We start from the raw sequence: 16,708 nt of genomic DNA, 5'->3' as shown, positions 1-16,708 counted from the left end.
ATACTTACCTGGCAGGGGAGACACCATGATCAGGCAGGTAGTTTTCCCAGGGCGAGGCTCATCCCTTGCACTCCGGGTGTGCTGACCCCTGCGATTTCCCCAAATGCGGGAAACTCGACTGCATAATTTGTGGTAGTGGGGGACTGCGTTCGCGCTCTCCCCTGGTCAAGCTGGTTCAAAGACAGATTTATAACTCCCCAAACATGATTTGAAACTGAATCGGTGCGGTTGCTCCCTGCCCCGTCCTGTGCGCACTGTCCACATCTATCCCGGAGTTTAAGCTCCCGTGTATCCCTGCAAGTTCAGCGCCATCAGCGCCGTCCTCGGCGCCTTCGGTCACGGCCCTCCCCTGCACGTCGCTGCCCCGTCTCTGTCGCTGCATGAGCAGACCCGGATTCGGCCGGGTGTCCCCCGGCAGTGCCCACCGGGCGGGACCGGCGCCTCGCCCCTCTCCCCGCGGTGCTTCCCCGCTCACGCAGACACGGCGGGGACAGCCCGGGACCATCCCTTCTCCGAGGCGGCCGCCCCGAGCCTCCCTTGGGGGATCCGCTGGCCGGTTCCTGCGGGCAGTGTGTCCCCCGGCCTCCCTCCCGGGCTATCCCCGAGCCTCTCTGCCCTCCGACCCTTCCCGAGGGTCCCGGGCCACTCAGCGGCTGCATCCACGGTCCCACAGCGGATCGTTAAAACCGAAAATCGCGGAGAAAGACTAACTAGTTAAAGTTAGAAAGTGGTGTGTTTATTATGACAGCGGGTGGCACGGGGGTCATCCCCAAAATGCGTGACCGCACCCCACAAAGACTTTTGCCTTCTATTTATTTCCCAAAATAAAATACATATGCACCACCCCAGCACCTCCCACCCCGCTTTCTATTAAAATGACGGTTTTAGTCCTTCACGTGTGCACAATTCTTCTCTTGAATTGGGTCTGTGGTCTGGAATTGGGTCAATGGTCCCAGGATGAAGTCAGGAAGGTCTTTGTCAGGTCTACGTGCCCCTCTGGCACGATCCAAGGCCCCCTGCTTCATGATGGATTGACACAGTCCAGGTGCTGGGCGTTGCTCTACTGGTTTCAAAATGTTCCTATAACTATTTGCTTGCTCCACTTTCTTCTACAAATGAGCTCATAATATAACAATCAGCTTTAGCTTAACCATCTAATAATCATTACCCTGTCGTTGGTGTATCTAACTTCAGTATGAATTGGTTCTAACCCTCAGCTAAAATCCTGAATTTCTAAAATCATAATTCAACAGGGCCGTTGCAACCACATCAGCTGCTCCATCCCGCTTCGGTGCCAGGCGCTCCAACCTCCGGCACCAGCGAGTACGGCAGTACCAGTCCAGGAAGGGCTCGGTGCCCGAGGCCACCGGCGGACGACGAAGCCGTATCCTGATCTCAATTGTGTAGGTGTAGAACAATGCGCCTATTGCGCGATTATTTTACTCTGTCTTTGAACCAGCTTGACCAGGGGAGAGCGCGAACGCAGTCCCCCACTACCACAAATTATGCAGTCGAGTTTCCCGCATTTGGGGAAATCGCAGGGGTCAGCACACCCGGAGTGCAAGGGATGAGCCTCGCCCTGGGAAAACCACCTGCCTGATCATGGTGTCTCCCCTGCCAGGTAAGTATGCCCGGCCTCCCCCACCGCCCGCCTGCCCCGCCCGCCGCACGCCCGCCCAGCACACGCCCGGACCCGCCCCGGCCCCGGCACCGCCCGGCCCCGCGCTGCGCCCCGGCCCGCACGGCCCGGCCCGGCCCGGCCCGCGCCGAGCCCGCGGACGCGCCAGGACAGCGCGGGCTCGGCGCGGGCTCGGGCCCGGCATGCACCGCGCGGCGGGGACAAATCTGCATGGACTCGCCCTTCCCGCTCGCATTGCTCCGCCCCCTCCAGGTCGGGGCGGTTCTGCAGGCGGCAGCGCGATGACCGTGGACACGCCCCCTCCCTGACCCCGCCCGTTCAGTGCGTCACTTTCTTCTCTACCCCTCAAGCCCCGCCTCTTTCCCGCCATAGAGGCCGCTCTGTGGGCGGGGTCTCAGAGGAGTCGGTGCCTTCTGATCCCGCCCCTCGGGGGGCGGGGCCGTGCCCGCCCTGTCACGTTTCCCGGCGGGGCGGGGCGGGGACGTGGCAGCCGGCACGAGCGGCGCGTATCCCAGGGAGCAGCCAATCGGCGGCAGCCGCGCGCGCACGCGCCCTGGCCCCGGCCCGGCGCCGCCCGTGGCGCTCCGGTTCTCGATGGCGGCGGCGAAAGCGGCCCCGGGCCCGGGCACGGCCGGCGCCGCTCCCGGCCGCTGGGAGGTGGTGCGCAAGGGCCGGCGGGGGCCCGCGAGTGGCACCGGCAGCCGCCGTGCCCTGGGAGAGGCCAACGCCGGTCGCGCTCTGCCCGTGCCCGGTGAGTGTCAGCGCCCGCGGGCCCCGGTGTGGCGGGCGGGGGTCCCGTGGGTCCGGGGGCGCTGTGTGCGCGGCACCGGGGGCCTCGTGTGGGGCGGCCGGGCGTCCCCGGTGGGTCCCCGGGAGAGGCGGGTGTCGCTGTGGGGCTCTCCGGGGGGCCCCGCCGGTCCCGGAGCGGCGGCCGAGGCCGGACGGGCTCCCCGGTCCTGGCGACGGAGCCCCGGGGGCGCAGCGCAGTCCGTGCGGGGCCGTGGGGGTGCTGTGCACCATTCCCGGGCCCCTGCACGGGCCGGCGGCCGCGGTTTGCTCCGGTGTCCCGGCTCCGTCCCGTGCTCTCGTGTCGCCGCTGCCCGCTCCCGGTCACCGTGTCTGTCACGGTGTCCCTGTCCCCAGCTCCCATCGCCACCTCCAGCACCATCTTCCAGCTGGGCTTCGAGCGGGCGCTGCGCAAGCAGAACAAGGAGCAGGTGCCCCCGGCCGCGGCCCCCGAGCCGCCGCAGCGGAAGCAGCACAGCGGCAAGAGCGGCAAGAAAGCACCGGGCAGCCACGCCGCAGCCGCGCCGGGCCGGAGCCGCTCGCTGGAGGAAGCCCTGAAAGCCGTGAGTGTGCCCGGGCCGGGCACCGGGCCCTGCTCCCGGGACCGGAGCCGTGCAGAGCAGCTCCAGCCTCGCCTGCGGGCTGATCCCCCCGCGGGCCCCGCGGCAGGAGCTGCCCTGAGCGGCGGGACGTGGCTGGAAGGGGATCTCTGGTTCCCTTTGAGTGGTGGGACGTGGCTGGAAGGGCATCTCTGGTTCCCTTTGAGTGGTGGGACATGGCTGAAGGGGATCTCTGGTTCCCTTTGAGTGGTGGGACATGGCTGAAGGGGATCTCTGGTTCCCTTTGAGTGGTGGGACATGGCTGAAGGGGATCTCTGGTTCCCTTTGAGTGGTGGGACATGGCTGAAGGGGATCTCTGGTTCCCTTTGAGCGGTGGGACGTGGCTGGAAGGGGATCTCTGGTTCCCTTTGAGTGGTGGGACATGGCTGAAGGGGATCTCTGGTTCCCTTTGAGCGGTGGGACGTGGCTGGAAGGGGGTCTCTGGTTCCCCGTGTCACTGCCGTGTCTGGGAGGATCCCCAAGGAAAGCACTGCTGGCTGAATGTCCTCCCTGTGGCACTGGTGGGGCCCTGGGAGTCACTGGAGCAGTTGCTGTGCCCTGGCTGGCTCTGCAGGACCTGTCTGTCTGTCCTGCTTGTCTGTGTCTGTCTGCCTGCCTGTGTCTGTCCTGCCTGTCCTGGTCGTGTCTGGGCACGGAGGGTTCTGAACTGCCAAGGCAGGCTGTGCTGGGGTGATGTGTCCCTGGGCTGGCAGGCATTGCTGGCTCAGCTCCTCCACAACCCCCTCATGCCCTGGGACCTCCACTGCCCCCCAAATGAGGGGGTTCCCTCTGCATCCCCCCGCTCTGGGTGGGCTTCTCTGCATGGTTCCAGTATCCCTGCACATCCAGCTTTTGCCCACAGTGACAGGACTGTGTGGCATTCCTGTGCTCCCTGGGGAGGCAGGGCAGCCAGAGCTGTCCCTGTGCTCAGGGGACAGCCACTGTCACCTCACCGATGGGGGTTTGGGGACAGGTTTCACTCCCTGTGTGGCACCAGCTGGTTTGTGTGGAGTTCCTCTCACGAGGTGGGGCTGCCCAGGATCACCTGGCTCAGTGTGGCAGTGGGAATCCACTCACAGGGAGCTCTCCCAGGTCTGGGCCTTGCAGCCAGCCCTGGTGGAGCAGCCCCACAGAGCATGCAGGTGTCAGAGCAGGGATGGACACATCTGGGTAGCAGTGCAGGACGGGTGGGAGCTGCTGCTGCCTGCCTGGTGTGGTGCTGAGGGTTGTTCATCAGGTGGGTTTGGTTGCTCAGGGCTGTGTCCTCCCTCCCTGGGGGGCTCTGGGTGTGCAGCGTGGAGCAGCCATGGCTGGGTCACCCCAGCTGCCCCAGGGCCTGCTCTGGAGCTCGGGCAGCAGGGGTGTTCCATGTGGGCTGGGATGGAGCTGGAAGCACTGCCCTCCATGCCCCTTAGGAGTCAGAGTGAGCTTTCTCCTCCCTGTGCTTTTTGCCCAGTCCTGTTCACCCTGGCTGAGTCTGTCTGTCTGTCTGTCCCTCGCAGCTGGACCTGGCGGATCTGCAGAAGGAGCTGCAGAAGAGCCGGAGTGTGTTCCCTGAGAACCCCTCGGTGTGGGTGAAGGACCTGGCTGGGTACCTCAACTACAAGCTGCAAGCACCCAGGAGTGACCCCGCGCTGAGCCAGCACCCCCACGGTGCGTGTGCTGCTGCCCCTGGGGGTGCTGGGGCTCCCCAGCTGAACTGGGGGGATCTGTGGCTCTGGGCTGTCCCCACAAGGACAGACAGCCTTGCCTTGTCACAGACACACTGACACTGCCCATGCAGCTGCACACTGGGGGCTTCCCCAGCTGTGAGACCCATGGCTGTGGACACAAGTGCTTTCAGTTTTCTGGTTGTGCTGGCTGTAAGGGAGGTAGATCTGAGTGTTGCAGAGAACAAATAACATCAGAATGGGTGCAAAGTTTTATATAAGCGAAGCATTTATATCCTAGTTTTAGATACCCTAAGTAGTGGAAATGTTAGGGTTTCCTAAGCAGTTTTGAAACAGTTTGTTTGCTTGGTATCTTTTCATTTCCCTCATTTTATCCAGCAGAATGTTAACTCTGTCTCTGCCTGGGACAAAACTGGAGCATTGTTAACAGCTAAAGTGGAGCAGGGGGACGGGACACTGCCTCAATCTTTCCCTGTGTTCCCTGTGACTCGGAATGAAGTGCTCAGGAGGGATCTGAAGGGACAGCCAGAGCAAATCTCCTCACCCCTTAGTGCAATACAACCCCCAGAACCCCCTTCTGCCCAGGGGTCCCTGAGCTCTGCCTGCTGCTGGGGGCTTTGGGGGCTCCCTCCCAGCTGTGCACCCTCAGTGCTGGGGGGAGGTTGGGGCAGGAGTTCCCTGTCCTGCCTGGTCAGCTGGGCCCCACTCACCCTGAGAATGTCATTTTGGGTGGCAAGGGGCAGGGGAGCGAAGTGTCCTCTGCAGAGCCCTGTCCATGCCACAGCAGCAGCATCCAGGGGAAGCATCCCTTAGGGCTGGATTAGCTGCCTCTTATTGTACTTGCTGGGAACGTCCAGACAAAGGCAGGAATGAGGAATCTGACTCCATGTTCTCAGAAGGCTAATTTATCACTTTATGATACTGTATTATATTAAAGAATACTAACTGTGCTAAAGAATACAGAAAGGATACTTAGTAAATGCTAAAAACATAATAATGAAAAGTTGTGACTCTCCAGAGCCCCGACACAGCTTGGCCCCGATTGGCCAAAGAGTTAAAGCAGCTCACACCAGAATCACCTGGGGGTGGTTCAGAATCAGAATCTGGGGCTGCAGGGGGCCAGGGGGAGCCCCAAACCCAGACTCCAATTAAACAATCTCCAAACACATTCCACACATGAGCACAACGCAGGAAAAGCAAATGAGATAAGAATTGTTTTCCTTTTCTCTGAGGCTTCTCAGCTTCCCAGGAGAACATCCTGGGCAAAAGGAGTTTTTCAGAGAATGTGAATGCCACAGGCTCTGGCACAGGGTCCCTGGGGAGGAGGCCAGGGCTGCCCAGCTGGGATGGGGATGAGGCACTCACGTCACACTGGGCTGGTTCCTCAGCTCTGCTGTGGGATGGACTCTCCAGAGCAGGGTCTCACTCAGCTCTGCCCTCTCTCCTGCCCCAGACTACCCGTACTGCCTGGTGAGCAAGGAGCTGAGGGGCATCATCCGCTCCCTGCTGGCCAAGGCCTCCGACTTCCTGGAGCTCTTCTTTGACCACTGCATCTACACCATGCTGCAGGAGCTGGACAAGGCCCAAGGTCAGCTCCCCGTGCTCCCCCAGTGTCTGCTCCTCCTTGCCTCTTGGGATTCCTGCAGGAATTCCTCATGGAGGCCGTGGCTGAGCAGGAGCTCCCCCATCTCTGTTCCAGGGGAGTCCCTGCACGGTTACAGGATCTGCATCCAGGCCCTCCTGCTGTACAGGCCCCGCATTGCCACCACCAACCTGGGCAAGGTGAGCTGGCCTGAGCCACGTTTGTCTGGGGGGGCTGTAAATCTGGGGGGGCTGCTCCTCCATCCCACTGCACAAAGCCCTTGGACCTCTCTGCCCTCCCCTGCGGAGAGACTGGTGTCTCCAGTGGGCTCTGCCTGCCCTGCCCACAGCCCTGCACCCCCTGAGCTGGCTTTGGGGCTTCCCCTGCGCCCCCTGAGCTGTGTTTGGGTTCCCCCTGTCCTCTGCACCCCCTGAGCTGTGTTTGGGTTCCCCCTGTCCCCTGCACCCCCTGAGCTGTGTTTGGGTTCCCCCTATCCTCTGCACCCCCTGAGCTGTGTTTGGGTTCCCCCTGTCCCCTGCACCCCCTGAGCTGGCTTTGGGGCTTCCCCTGCACCCCCAGAGCTGGGTTTGGGGTTTCTCTGTTGCCCCAGAATGGCTCCTGGTCTCACCTGGAGCTGCAGGTCCCTTCCAGGGGCTGGGGGCTGCTGGTGCCATGGCTGCAGGCATGGCTGGGCTGGGTGGCACTGTGGGTGGCACTGTGGGTGGCACTGGGGTGCCCTCTCTCCCACAGTACCTGGAGGTGATGGGATGGGATGGGATGGGTGGGTGGCACAGTGGGTGGCACTGTTCCCATTGAAATACCCTCTGTCCCACAGTACCTGAAGGTGCTGGGATGGGATGGGATGGGATGGGATGGGATGGGATGGGATGGGATGGGTGGGTGGCACTGTTCCCACCAAGGTGCCCTCTCTCCCCAGTTCCTGGAGGTGCTGGGATGGGATGGGTGGCACTGTGTGTGGCACTGTCCCCACTGGGTGCCCTCTCTCCCACAGTCCCTGGAGGTGCTGGGATGGGATGGGATGGGATGGGTGGGTGGCACTGTTCCCACCAAGGAGCCCTCTCTCCCCAGTCCCTGGAGGTGCTGGGATAGGATTGGATGGGTGGCACTGCGGGTGGCACTGTCCCCACTGGGTGCCCTCTCTCCCGCAGTACCTGGAGGTGCTGCGCTCCCAGCAGAACCGGCCGGCCAAGTGCCTGACCGTGCTCTGGGCACTGGGACAGGCCGGCTTCACCGACCTCCACGAGGGCCTGAAAGGTGAGAGCCACAGTGTGGGATCCCCTCCTGGGACTGCCAGCACCCCTCCACTCCTGCTGCTGAGGGGTGGGGAAAGGCTGGGAGGAATCCTCGAGGTCTGAGGTGCAGCTTCCCCCAGCCGGGTCAGGAAAGGGCTGGGTCCTGGGAGCACCGTCCTGCCTGGAAGGACAGGCAGCGCTGCTCCTCTGCTCTGCAGCACAGCTGCCCCGGAGCCTTCCCGAGGGATCTGCCTGCCTGTCCCCGGGTGCTTTGGGTGCTCTGGGTGCAGGACAGCCCGGGCAGAGCCCTCCCTGCTGTCCCTGCAGTGTGGCTCGGTGTCATGCTCCCGGTGCTCGGCATCAAGTCCCTGTCGCCGTATGCCGTCTCCTACCTGGACCGGCTCCTGATGTGAGTGAGCCACCCCTGTGTCCTGGGGGCTCTGCACCAGCACTGCCCTTGCCAGGCCCCAGCAGCTCAGGCCTCTCTTCTGCAGGATGCACCCCAACCTCACCAAAGGCTTCGGCATGATCGGCCCCAAGGACTTCTTCCCCCTCCTGGACTTTGCCTTCATGCCCAACAATTCACTGTCCCCCAGGTATGCTGCTCCATCTGGGTAAAGCCGGGCACAGGGCGGGCCCTGGTGCCACCCTGGTGCCAGCCTGGTGCCCGCTGGGCCTGAGCAGCCCTGTGCTCTGTCCCCCAGCCTGCAGGAGCAGCTGCGGCGCCTGTACCCGCGGCTGAAGGTGCTGGCCCTGGGCGCCCGGCCCGAGGCAGCCCTGCACACCTACTTCCCCTCCTTCCTGTCCCGAGCCACGCCCGCCTGCCCGCCCGCCATGAAGGAGGAGGTGAGCCTGGAACGGCCACGGGAGGGGTTTGGTGCTCCACGGGGAGGTGGCAGTGCTGTCAGGATGGAGAGGTGGCAGTGCTGTCAGGAGGATGGAGAGGTGGCAGTGCTGACAGGATGGAGAGGTGGCAGTGCTGACAGGATGGAGAGGTGGCAGTGCTGTCAGGAGGATGGAGAGGTGGCAGTGCTGTCAGGATGGAGAGGTGGCAGTGCTGACAGGATGGAGAGGTGGCAGTGCTGTCAGGAGGATGGAGAGGTGGCAGTGCTGACAGGATGGAGAGGTGGCAGTGCTGTCAGGATGGAGAGGTGGCAGTGCTGACAGGATGGAGAGGTGGCAGTGCTGACAGGAGGATGGAGAGGTGGCAGTGCTGTCAGGAGGATGGAGAGGTGGCAGTGCTGTCAGGAGGATGGAGAGGTGGCAGTGCTGTCAGGATGGAGAGGTGGCAGTGCTGACAGGATGGAGAGGTGGCAGTGCTGTCAGGAGGATGGAGAGGTGGCAGTGCTGTCAGGAGGATGGAGAGGTGGCAGTGCTGACAGGATGGAGAGGTGGCAGTGCTGACAGGATGGAGAGGTGGCAGTGCTGTCAGGAGGATGGAGAGGTGGCAGTGCTGTCAGGAGGATGGAGAGGTGGCAGTGCTGTCAGGATGGAGAGGTGGCAGTGCTGACAGGATGGAGAGGTGGCAGTGCTGTCAGGAGGATGGAGAGGTGGCAGTGCTGTCAGGAGGATGGAGAGGTGGCAGTGCTGACAGGATGGAGAGGTGGCAGTGCTGTCAGGAGGATGGAGAGGTGGCAGTGCTGTCAGGATGGAGAGGTGGCAGTGCTGTCAGGATGGAGAGGTGGCAGTGCTGACAGGATGGAGAGGTGGCAGTGCTGTCAGGAGGATGGAGAGGTGGCAGTGCTGTCAGGATGGAGAGGTGGCAGTGCTGACAGGAGGATGGAGAGGTGGCAGTGCTGTCAGGAGGATGGAGAGGTGGCAGTGCTGTCAGGATGGAGAGGTGGCAGTGCTGTCAGGAGGATGGAGAGGTGGCAGTGCTGTCAGGATGGAGAGGTGGCAGTGCTGTCAGGATGGAGAGGTGGCAGTGCTGTCAGGATGGAGAGGTGGCAGTGCTGACAGGATGGAGAGGTGGCAGTGCTGACAGGAGGATGGAGAGGTGGCAGTGCTGTCAGGAGGATGGAGAGGTGGCAGTGCTGACAGGATGGAGAGGTGGCAGTGCTGACAGGATGGAGAGGTGGCAGTGCTGTCAGGATGGAGAGGTGGCAGTGCTGTCAGGAGGATGGAGAGGTGGCAGTGCTGACAGGATGGAGAGGTGGCAGTGCTGTCAGGATGGAGAGGTGGCAGTGCTGTCAGGAGGATGGAGAGGTGGCAGTGCTGTCAGGATGGAGAGGTGGCAGTGCTGTCAGGAGGATGGAGAGGTGGCAGTGCTGTCAGGAGGATGGAGAGGTGGCAGTGCTGACAGGAGGGAGAGGTGGCAGTGCTGACAGGATGGAGAGGTGGCAGTGCTGTCAGGATGGAGAGGTGGCAGTGCTGACAGGATGGAGAGGTGGCAGTGCTGACAGGATGGAGAGGTGGCAGTGCTGACAGGATGGAGAGGTGGCAGTGCTGTCAGGATGGAGAGGTGGCAGTGCTGACAGGAGGGAGAGGTGGCAGTGCTGACAGGATGGAGAGGTGGCAGTGCTGTCAGGATGGAGAGGTGGCAGTGCTGTCAGGAGGATGGAGAGGTGGCAGTGCTGTCAGGAGGATGGAGAGGTGGCAGTGCTGACAGGATGGAGAGGTGGCAGTGCTGTCAGGATGGAGAGGTGGCAGTGCTGTCAGGAGGATGGAGAGGTGGCAGTGCTGTCAGGATGGAGAGGTGGCAGTGCTGTCAGGATGGAGAGGTGGCAGTGCTGTCAGGAGGATGGAGAGGTGGCAGTGCTGTCAGGAGGATGGAGAGGTGGCAGTGCTGACAGGATGGAGAGGTGGCAGTGCTGACAGGATGGAGAGGTGGCAGTGCTGACAGGATGGAGAGGTGGCAGTGCTGACAGGATGGAGTGGTGGCAGTGCTGACAGGATGGAGAGGTGGCAGTGCTGTCAGGATGGAGAGGTGGCAGTGCTGACAGGATGGAGAGGTGGCAGTGCAGACAGGATGGAGAGGTGGCAGTGCTGACAGGAGGATGGGGATGGCAGGGCAGGTGGCAGAGGGGTGTCTGAGTCAGGTCCCATAAGCTCTTGGAGATCTGTTTTACAGCTAAGATAGCTCAGTGTGAAAAATGCCAATCACTTGGTTTTAAAATTTTAAAAGTTTAATAGTAATAAAATGGTTATAAAAATAGCAATATAATTAGAGTAAAAATAATTTGGACAATTTGGATTAGGACAATACGAGACAATAAAAACAAAGAGTTATGGACAGTCTGGATACCTTTTTCTGGGCAAAATAAGCCCGAAAAAGGACCCACATTAACAGAGGATTAACCCTTAAAAAGAACAGCCTGTTGCATATTCATACACCTCATCCATGATGCATAAATTCCATTCAAACACAGGATTCTGTCTGGGCAGTGTCAGCCTCTTCCTCTGAATCCTGACTGCATCTCCAGGGCTGAGCAAGACAGGAAGAAGTTCGTTTGTTCTGATAAGGGAGCAATAAATTCTCTTTCTCAGAAAGATTTCGGTGTCCTGTGGCTGCTATCCCAGTGAGAGTGCCTCATTCCTTTCTTAAAAAATTATCTCACATAGCATAGTTTCTATTTTAACATTATGTTTTAACCTAAAACTATATTTAACACACTACTTAAGAAAATTAATACAGCATAACTTTCTAACATAACACATACAATATTCATTTGAATATTTGCAAAAAGCCAATCATAAAATAGGCATTTTTCACACTCAGCTACCTTAGATGGTGTAAAATCAGCAGGATGGCTTCTGTGGTAATGTTGGAAACAAAAAGATTTTAATAAAAGGTAAAATAATAAAACTCTTTACAGAGAAAAAGTGAGCCAGGTGTAAGAGGTTTTTGCTCTTGGTAAAACACCTCACAAAGGCAATTAGTTTGTTTGTTCTCTTACTTTTCTAGTAAATTGCTCAGGCAGGACTTTTTGGCTCTTGGCTAATTGGCTGTCCTTAAGTTTGAGGTGATGTCTCCCAGGTCCTATGAGGTGTCATTTCACCTAATTGAGGAGAGAAACTTGTGGGCTTGTTTCCTTTTTGAGGAGAAAAAGGACAGTTTTGTCACTCCATCAACAGGGGGCATTGCTATAGCAGGGGTCACGCTGCCCGCTTCCAGGGGATAGGAGCCAGCAAACCCCAGAATGGCCTGGTGGGACAGCCCTTGAAGACCATCCAGTTCCACCCCTCTGTGGGCAGGGGTGCTGCAGCTCTGTTTGGTGCTTCAGGAGCTGCCTGGCTGTGGCACCTGTGAGGTGAGGTCACACCTAAGGAGCTGCTGTGCCTCCTCCCCAGCTCCTGACCTCCCTGAGCCAGTGCCTGAGCCTGGACCCCCTGAGCTTCAGCGTCTGGAGGCAGCTCTACACCAAACACCTCGCCCAGTCCAGGTCAGTCCACACTGGGGGCGCCCAGTGCTCACCTGCAGAGCCTTTGGCACACCTGAATTCCTCCTGGGAGCTCCTGACCCAGCCCTGTGTTCTCCTTCCCCGCAGCTTGCTGCTGAACCACCTCCTGCAGTCCTGGGAGAGCAGCAGCAAGAAGGTAGGGGTGGGCAGGGGGATGGGGACAGCTGTGGGCTGGGAGAGTGTCCCTGGGCTGGGAGAGCTCCCTGAGCTGCTGGGAGAGTGTCCCCATGGCAGCTGTGGGCTGGGAGAGTGTCCCTGTGCTGCTGGGAGAGTGTCCCTGTGCTGCTGGGAGAGTGTCCCTGTGCTGCTGGGAGAGTGTCCCTGTGCTGCTGGGAGAGTGTCCCTGTGCTGCTGGGAGAGTGTCCCCATGGCAGCTATGGGCTGGGAGAGTGTCCCTGTGCTGCTGGGAGAGTGTCCCCATGGCAGCTGTGGGCTGGGAGAGTGTCCCTGTGCTGCTGGGAGAGTGTCCCCATGGCAGCTGTGGGCTGGGAGAGTGTCCCTGTGCTGCTGGGAGAGCTCCCTGAGCTGGCGCTGTCCCCTTGGGACCTGCCCTTGCCCTCCTGGTGCCATGGCAGCCCCGGGGCTCTGTGGGACCAGGGGGTCCTGACACAGCTCCTGCTGTCCCCAAGGTGCAGCAGTCCCTGCAGGAAACGGTTCGCTCCTTCAAGGTGACAAACGAGGAGCTGGCAGCCAGGGGGGCCGGAGGGGACGCGGCCGTGGCTGCCTGTGACACTGCCTGCAAGGTGAGGGACAGGAGGGGACAGGAGGGGCAGGCACTGCTCAGCAGCACCCGGGCTGGGATCTCTGTCCTGCTGCTGGCCACGGGCAGGGCCAGGGCACGCAGGACACGCTGGGGACAGGTGTGCTGGTCCCTGTCCAGCCCCAGCTGCTCAGCAGATGTCTCTGTACCCGCTGGGAAGCCAGGGGTGGGCGGTGCTGCTGTGCCGGGGCCTCCCCGGTGCCAGGAGCCTGCGGTGACAGTGACAGGGCCTTGTCCTCCCCCCCAGGAGCTGCTGTGCAAGATGAGGGGCCGGGGCTTCCCCTGGTCCCGGCTGCTGCTGGTGCTGCTGCTCCTGGCCGCTGGATTCCTCCTGCACGACGTGCACACACACGGCTCCTTCCAGGGTATGCTGGGCACTCAGGGAGCAATCCAGGTCCAGAAACCCTCTGGGGGCACCAGGCATCCCCCAGCACTGCCAAGGCCACCACTGTCCCACGTCCCCACGAGTGCCAGGTGGCTTTTAAACCCCCCATGGGATGGGAGCTCCACCATTGCCCTGGGCTGCCTGCACAGCCCTTGCTGTGAAGGAACTGGGTTTTGTTTGCAGCCTAAACCTTCCCTGTCGCAAGCTTGAGGCTTTTCCCCCTCGCTCAAGAGTGATCCTGCTCCCTGGGATCCCTCCTGTGGCTGTTCCCCTCCGTGTCCCTGCCTTTGTCCTGTGGCTGCTGTGAGCAGTGGGGCCTGTCCGTCTGTCCAGCTGGGAGCCCTGGGGGATGCAGGCACTGCAAGCGGAGACCCCCTGTTCCCCTTTGAGAGGGTCTGCTCAGGGGCCTCTGTCTGTCTGTCCCCTCCTGGAGCATCTCCCAAGGGGTTCCACAGCACAGCTCGAGCTGTGTGTCCCCCCAGAGCCCTTGGGGACAGACAGACACATGTCCTCACAGCCAAGGGCCACTCAAGGAGCACACCTGTGTCCCCCCCCAGAGCCCTTGGGGACAGACAGGCAGACAGCCAAGGGCCACTCAAGGAGCTCACCTGTGTGTCCCCAGAGCCCTTGGGGACAGACAGGCAGACAGCCAAGGGCCACTCAAGGAGCTCACCTGTGTGTCCCCCCAGAGCCCTTGGGGACAGACAGACAGACAGCCAAGGGCCACTCAAGGAGCTCACCTGTCTCTTGCAGCCTCCTCCTGTGCCCGGCTGCTGCGCTCCTCCGGCGTCCTGCCCGCCTCCCAGCTGGCCTGGCAGAAGGTGTCCCGTGCCTGCCTGCAGGGCTACAGGTCTGTGACACCATCGTGGGTGGCTCCTGGGGCTAGGGCTGGGGCTCTTGTGCAGCCCACAGGGCTGGGCAGGGAGCTGGGACTGTTCCCTGCCCTGGCTGAAGCCATTCCAGCTCACACTGGAGCTGGGACTGTTCCCTGCCCTGGCTGGAGCCATTCCAGCTCACACTGGAGCTGGGACTGTTCCCAGCCCTGCCTGGAGCCATTCCAGCTCACACTGGAGCTGGGACTGTTCCCAGCCCTGCCTGGAGCCATTCCAGCTCACACTGGAGCTGGGAACTGTTCCCTGCCCTGCCTGGAGCCATTCCAGCTCACACTGGAGCTGGGAACTGTTCCCAGCCCTGCCTGGAGCTGCTCCAGCTCACACTGGAGCCATTCCAGCTCACACTGGGGCTGTACCCTGTTCACCCCATGGTGGCAGCTCCATGCCCTGTGTGGGTGCCCCTGGTGCCGTGTCCAGCCCTGGCCTCACCTGAGGGCTCCCTTGCAGGTGGCTGGAGCACAGCCTGGCCCAGCACGGTTCCGTGGCCCTGTCTGTGCTGTGGCCCCAGCTGGAGCTGCTCTGGAGAAGCAGCGGGGAGGTGGCCCGGGCTGTGTCCCAGCAGGGCTGCTCCCTGCTCGCCTGGCTCCATGGCAGCCTGCCCTGGCTCAGCGACTGGGTGAGTGGGGAGGGCACAGCGAGTGCCACGGGGGGCTGGTGGGGCTGGGAGAGCTGTGCTGGGGGTGGCCTGATGCGGGATGGTGATGTGTGTGCCCCTGCTGCTGGCAGGAGCCCCAGTGCTGGCGTGTGGGGACAGCCCCAGGGCAGGGCTCTGGTGCCATCTGTCCTCTGTGGCACCAGCCACTCCAGCTGTGTGCAGTGCCTGTGGAAGGGAGAGGGCTCAGGACGGTCCCTGGTGCTCCAGAACCAGCGTTCTGGTGGCACTGGGGTGGCACCAGTGTCACAGAGCGTGGGTGCCCTGTCTGCTGAGCTCTGCAGGAGAGGGAACCCGGGGAGTGTGGAATTTCCAGGGTTCCCCGTGGCAGGAGGGAAATGATGAATCTGACTCCATGTCTTTAGAAGACTAATTTATTATTTTTATAATCTGTATTATATTAAATAATATTATACTAAAACTATACTAAAGAATAGAGAAAGGATACATACAGAAGGTTTAACAAGATGCTAATTAAAAACTCGTGACTCTCTCCAGAGTCCTGACACAGCCTGACTGTGATTGGTCATTAAGTCAAAACAATTCACATGAAATTAATGAACAATTCGCATGTTGGATAAACAATCTCCAACCACATTCTAAAGCAGCAAAACACAGGAGAAGCAAATGAGACAATGTTGTTTTCCTTTTTCTCAGAGGCTTCTCAGCTTCCCAGGAGCGAAATCCTGGCGAAGGGATTTTTCCAGAAAATGGGACAGTGACAGGGGAGAGCTCTGGGATGCTGGGGAGGGAGGGCTGAGATGTGAGTGTCGCAGGCAGCTCTGTGTGAGCCCAGGGCCCCAGGAGGGGCGGTGCTCACCCCACACCACCTCTGCTCCTCAGCTGCAGAGCCGGCTGCCCGAGGCGCTGCTGCACCTGGCTGAGTGTGCCCGGGAGCTGCTGCACTTCCTGCTGCACAGCTGCCTGCTGCCGCTGCTGCAGGGCCTGGCTGCGGTGCTGCAGCGGGGCTGGCAGCGCTGCCTCGACTCCTGCAGGTGAGCAGCCCCTGGGCTTCCTTCCCCCGGCCTCCCCTGCTGCTACTGCTGCAGCTCTGCCTGTCCCTGTCCCCAGCCCTGCCCTGCCCAGGGGGCTCCTGTGCCCCCCATGTCCCTCATCCCTGCTGGCTCTGACCCCCCCCAATTGCTTGGCCTTGTTTTTGCAGTGGGGACGTGACGTGGGAGTGCGTGAGGGACCACTTGATGAGCTTCACCTATTCCTCCTGGATGTACCTGCAGAACGCCACCCTGGCCCTCAAGAACTGGGCCCTGGCCATGATTTCTGGGCACTGAGCTGCTCTCTGCAGGTCACACCGTGTTCTGGCTGCCCAGGGTGCAGCAGGACGCGGAGCAGAGGGCAGTGCCCGCAGGAACTTTGGGTCAGATCGGGGCTTTTGGGGAGGTTTATGTTTTTGGGGGCCGGGCAGACACACGTCCAGGTTTTTCCACACCCTGTGACCGCTTTGGCTTTCCCTGTCCCGCTGTCCCTGAGGGGGTGATCCCCATCCCCTTGTGTTCTGCCTGCTTACAGGATCAGGGGTGGACACCTGGAGCCCCTCACCTTCCCACCCCTTCCCACCAATGAATGAACTGATTTATTTTATTATTTTTTCCTTATAATTGCTCTGTATGCTTTATATTTCTTCCTAATTGAAGATGGCTGTGTGTGGTGGGGGGGACGGGCTGTCCAGACCCCCCCTGCACCCCCAATCCCACCCACCCCAGGGGGCAGTGCCATGGCTGGGGTGGTTTAAAGGGGTCCAAGGAGCTGCTGGTGCCACCCCACGGGTGGGTCCCAGAGTTGGGGTGTTTGTGTGGAGTGGGGAGGTGTCAGGTTCGACCCCTGCATCTGTTCATGTTTGGGTGTCACCCGTGGGGGTGTGTCACCTCTGTGGGTGTGCACGGGGGTTGGGAGCACCTGTGTTCTTACAAGTGTGTGTGCAGAGGCAACACTCTGTGCTCACCCACGTGTGGGCAAATTCAGGTGTCCGTGCCTCCATGCACACCTGCGCTCCGTGTGGGTGTCTGTGCACAGCCCTGTCTGCTCACATCCCTGTGTCCATTTACACCCACTGTCCATTCACATCCTCGTG

General features: G+C 60.8%; 1 protein-coding gene and 2 non-coding genes across 3 annotated transcripts; 2 read left to right on the top strand and 1 right to left on the bottom strand.

The window, feature by feature from the left end:
• On the top strand, positions 1-164 carry LOC136555299 (U1 spliceosomal RNA). The gene has a single exon (XR_010783457.1). It is a non-coding gene; the product is annotated as a U1 spliceosomal RNA (small nuclear RNA).
• A 1,301-nt stretch (positions 165-1,465) lies between these two features.
• Positions 1,466-1,629, bottom strand: LOC136555313 (U1 spliceosomal RNA). Its single transcript, XR_010783470.1, has one exon. It is a non-coding gene; the product is annotated as a U1 spliceosomal RNA (small nuclear RNA).
• A 604-nt stretch (positions 1,630-2,233) lies between these two features.
• TMEM214 (transmembrane protein 214) lies at positions 2,234-16,235 on the top strand. Its single transcript, XM_066545979.1, has 17 exons — positions 2,234-2,390; positions 2,783-2,988; positions 4,527-4,677; positions 6,148-6,282; positions 6,394-6,476; positions 7,446-7,551; positions 7,857-7,938; positions 8,024-8,125; positions 8,234-8,375; positions 11,820-11,911; positions 12,017-12,065; positions 12,559-12,672; positions 12,937-13,054; positions 13,828-13,924; positions 14,415-14,583; positions 15,463-15,614; positions 15,782-16,235. Exons 1-17 carry the CDS (start codon positions 2,234-2,236, stop codon positions 15,906-15,908), a joined length of 2,082 nt encoding a protein of 693 aa, XP_066402076.1. The 3' UTR covers positions 15,909-16,235.
• Positions 16,236-16,708: the final 473 nt, after the last annotated feature.

The sequence above is a fragment of the Molothrus aeneus genome, chromosome 3 (genome assembly GCF_037042795.1).
Source record: "Molothrus aeneus isolate 106 chromosome 3, BPBGC_Maene_1.0, whole genome shotgun sequence".
NCBI classification, from domain to species: Eukaryota; Metazoa; Chordata; class Aves; order Passeriformes; family Icteridae; genus Molothrus; species Molothrus aeneus.
This window is presented reverse-complemented; position numbering and strand designations above follow the sequence as displayed.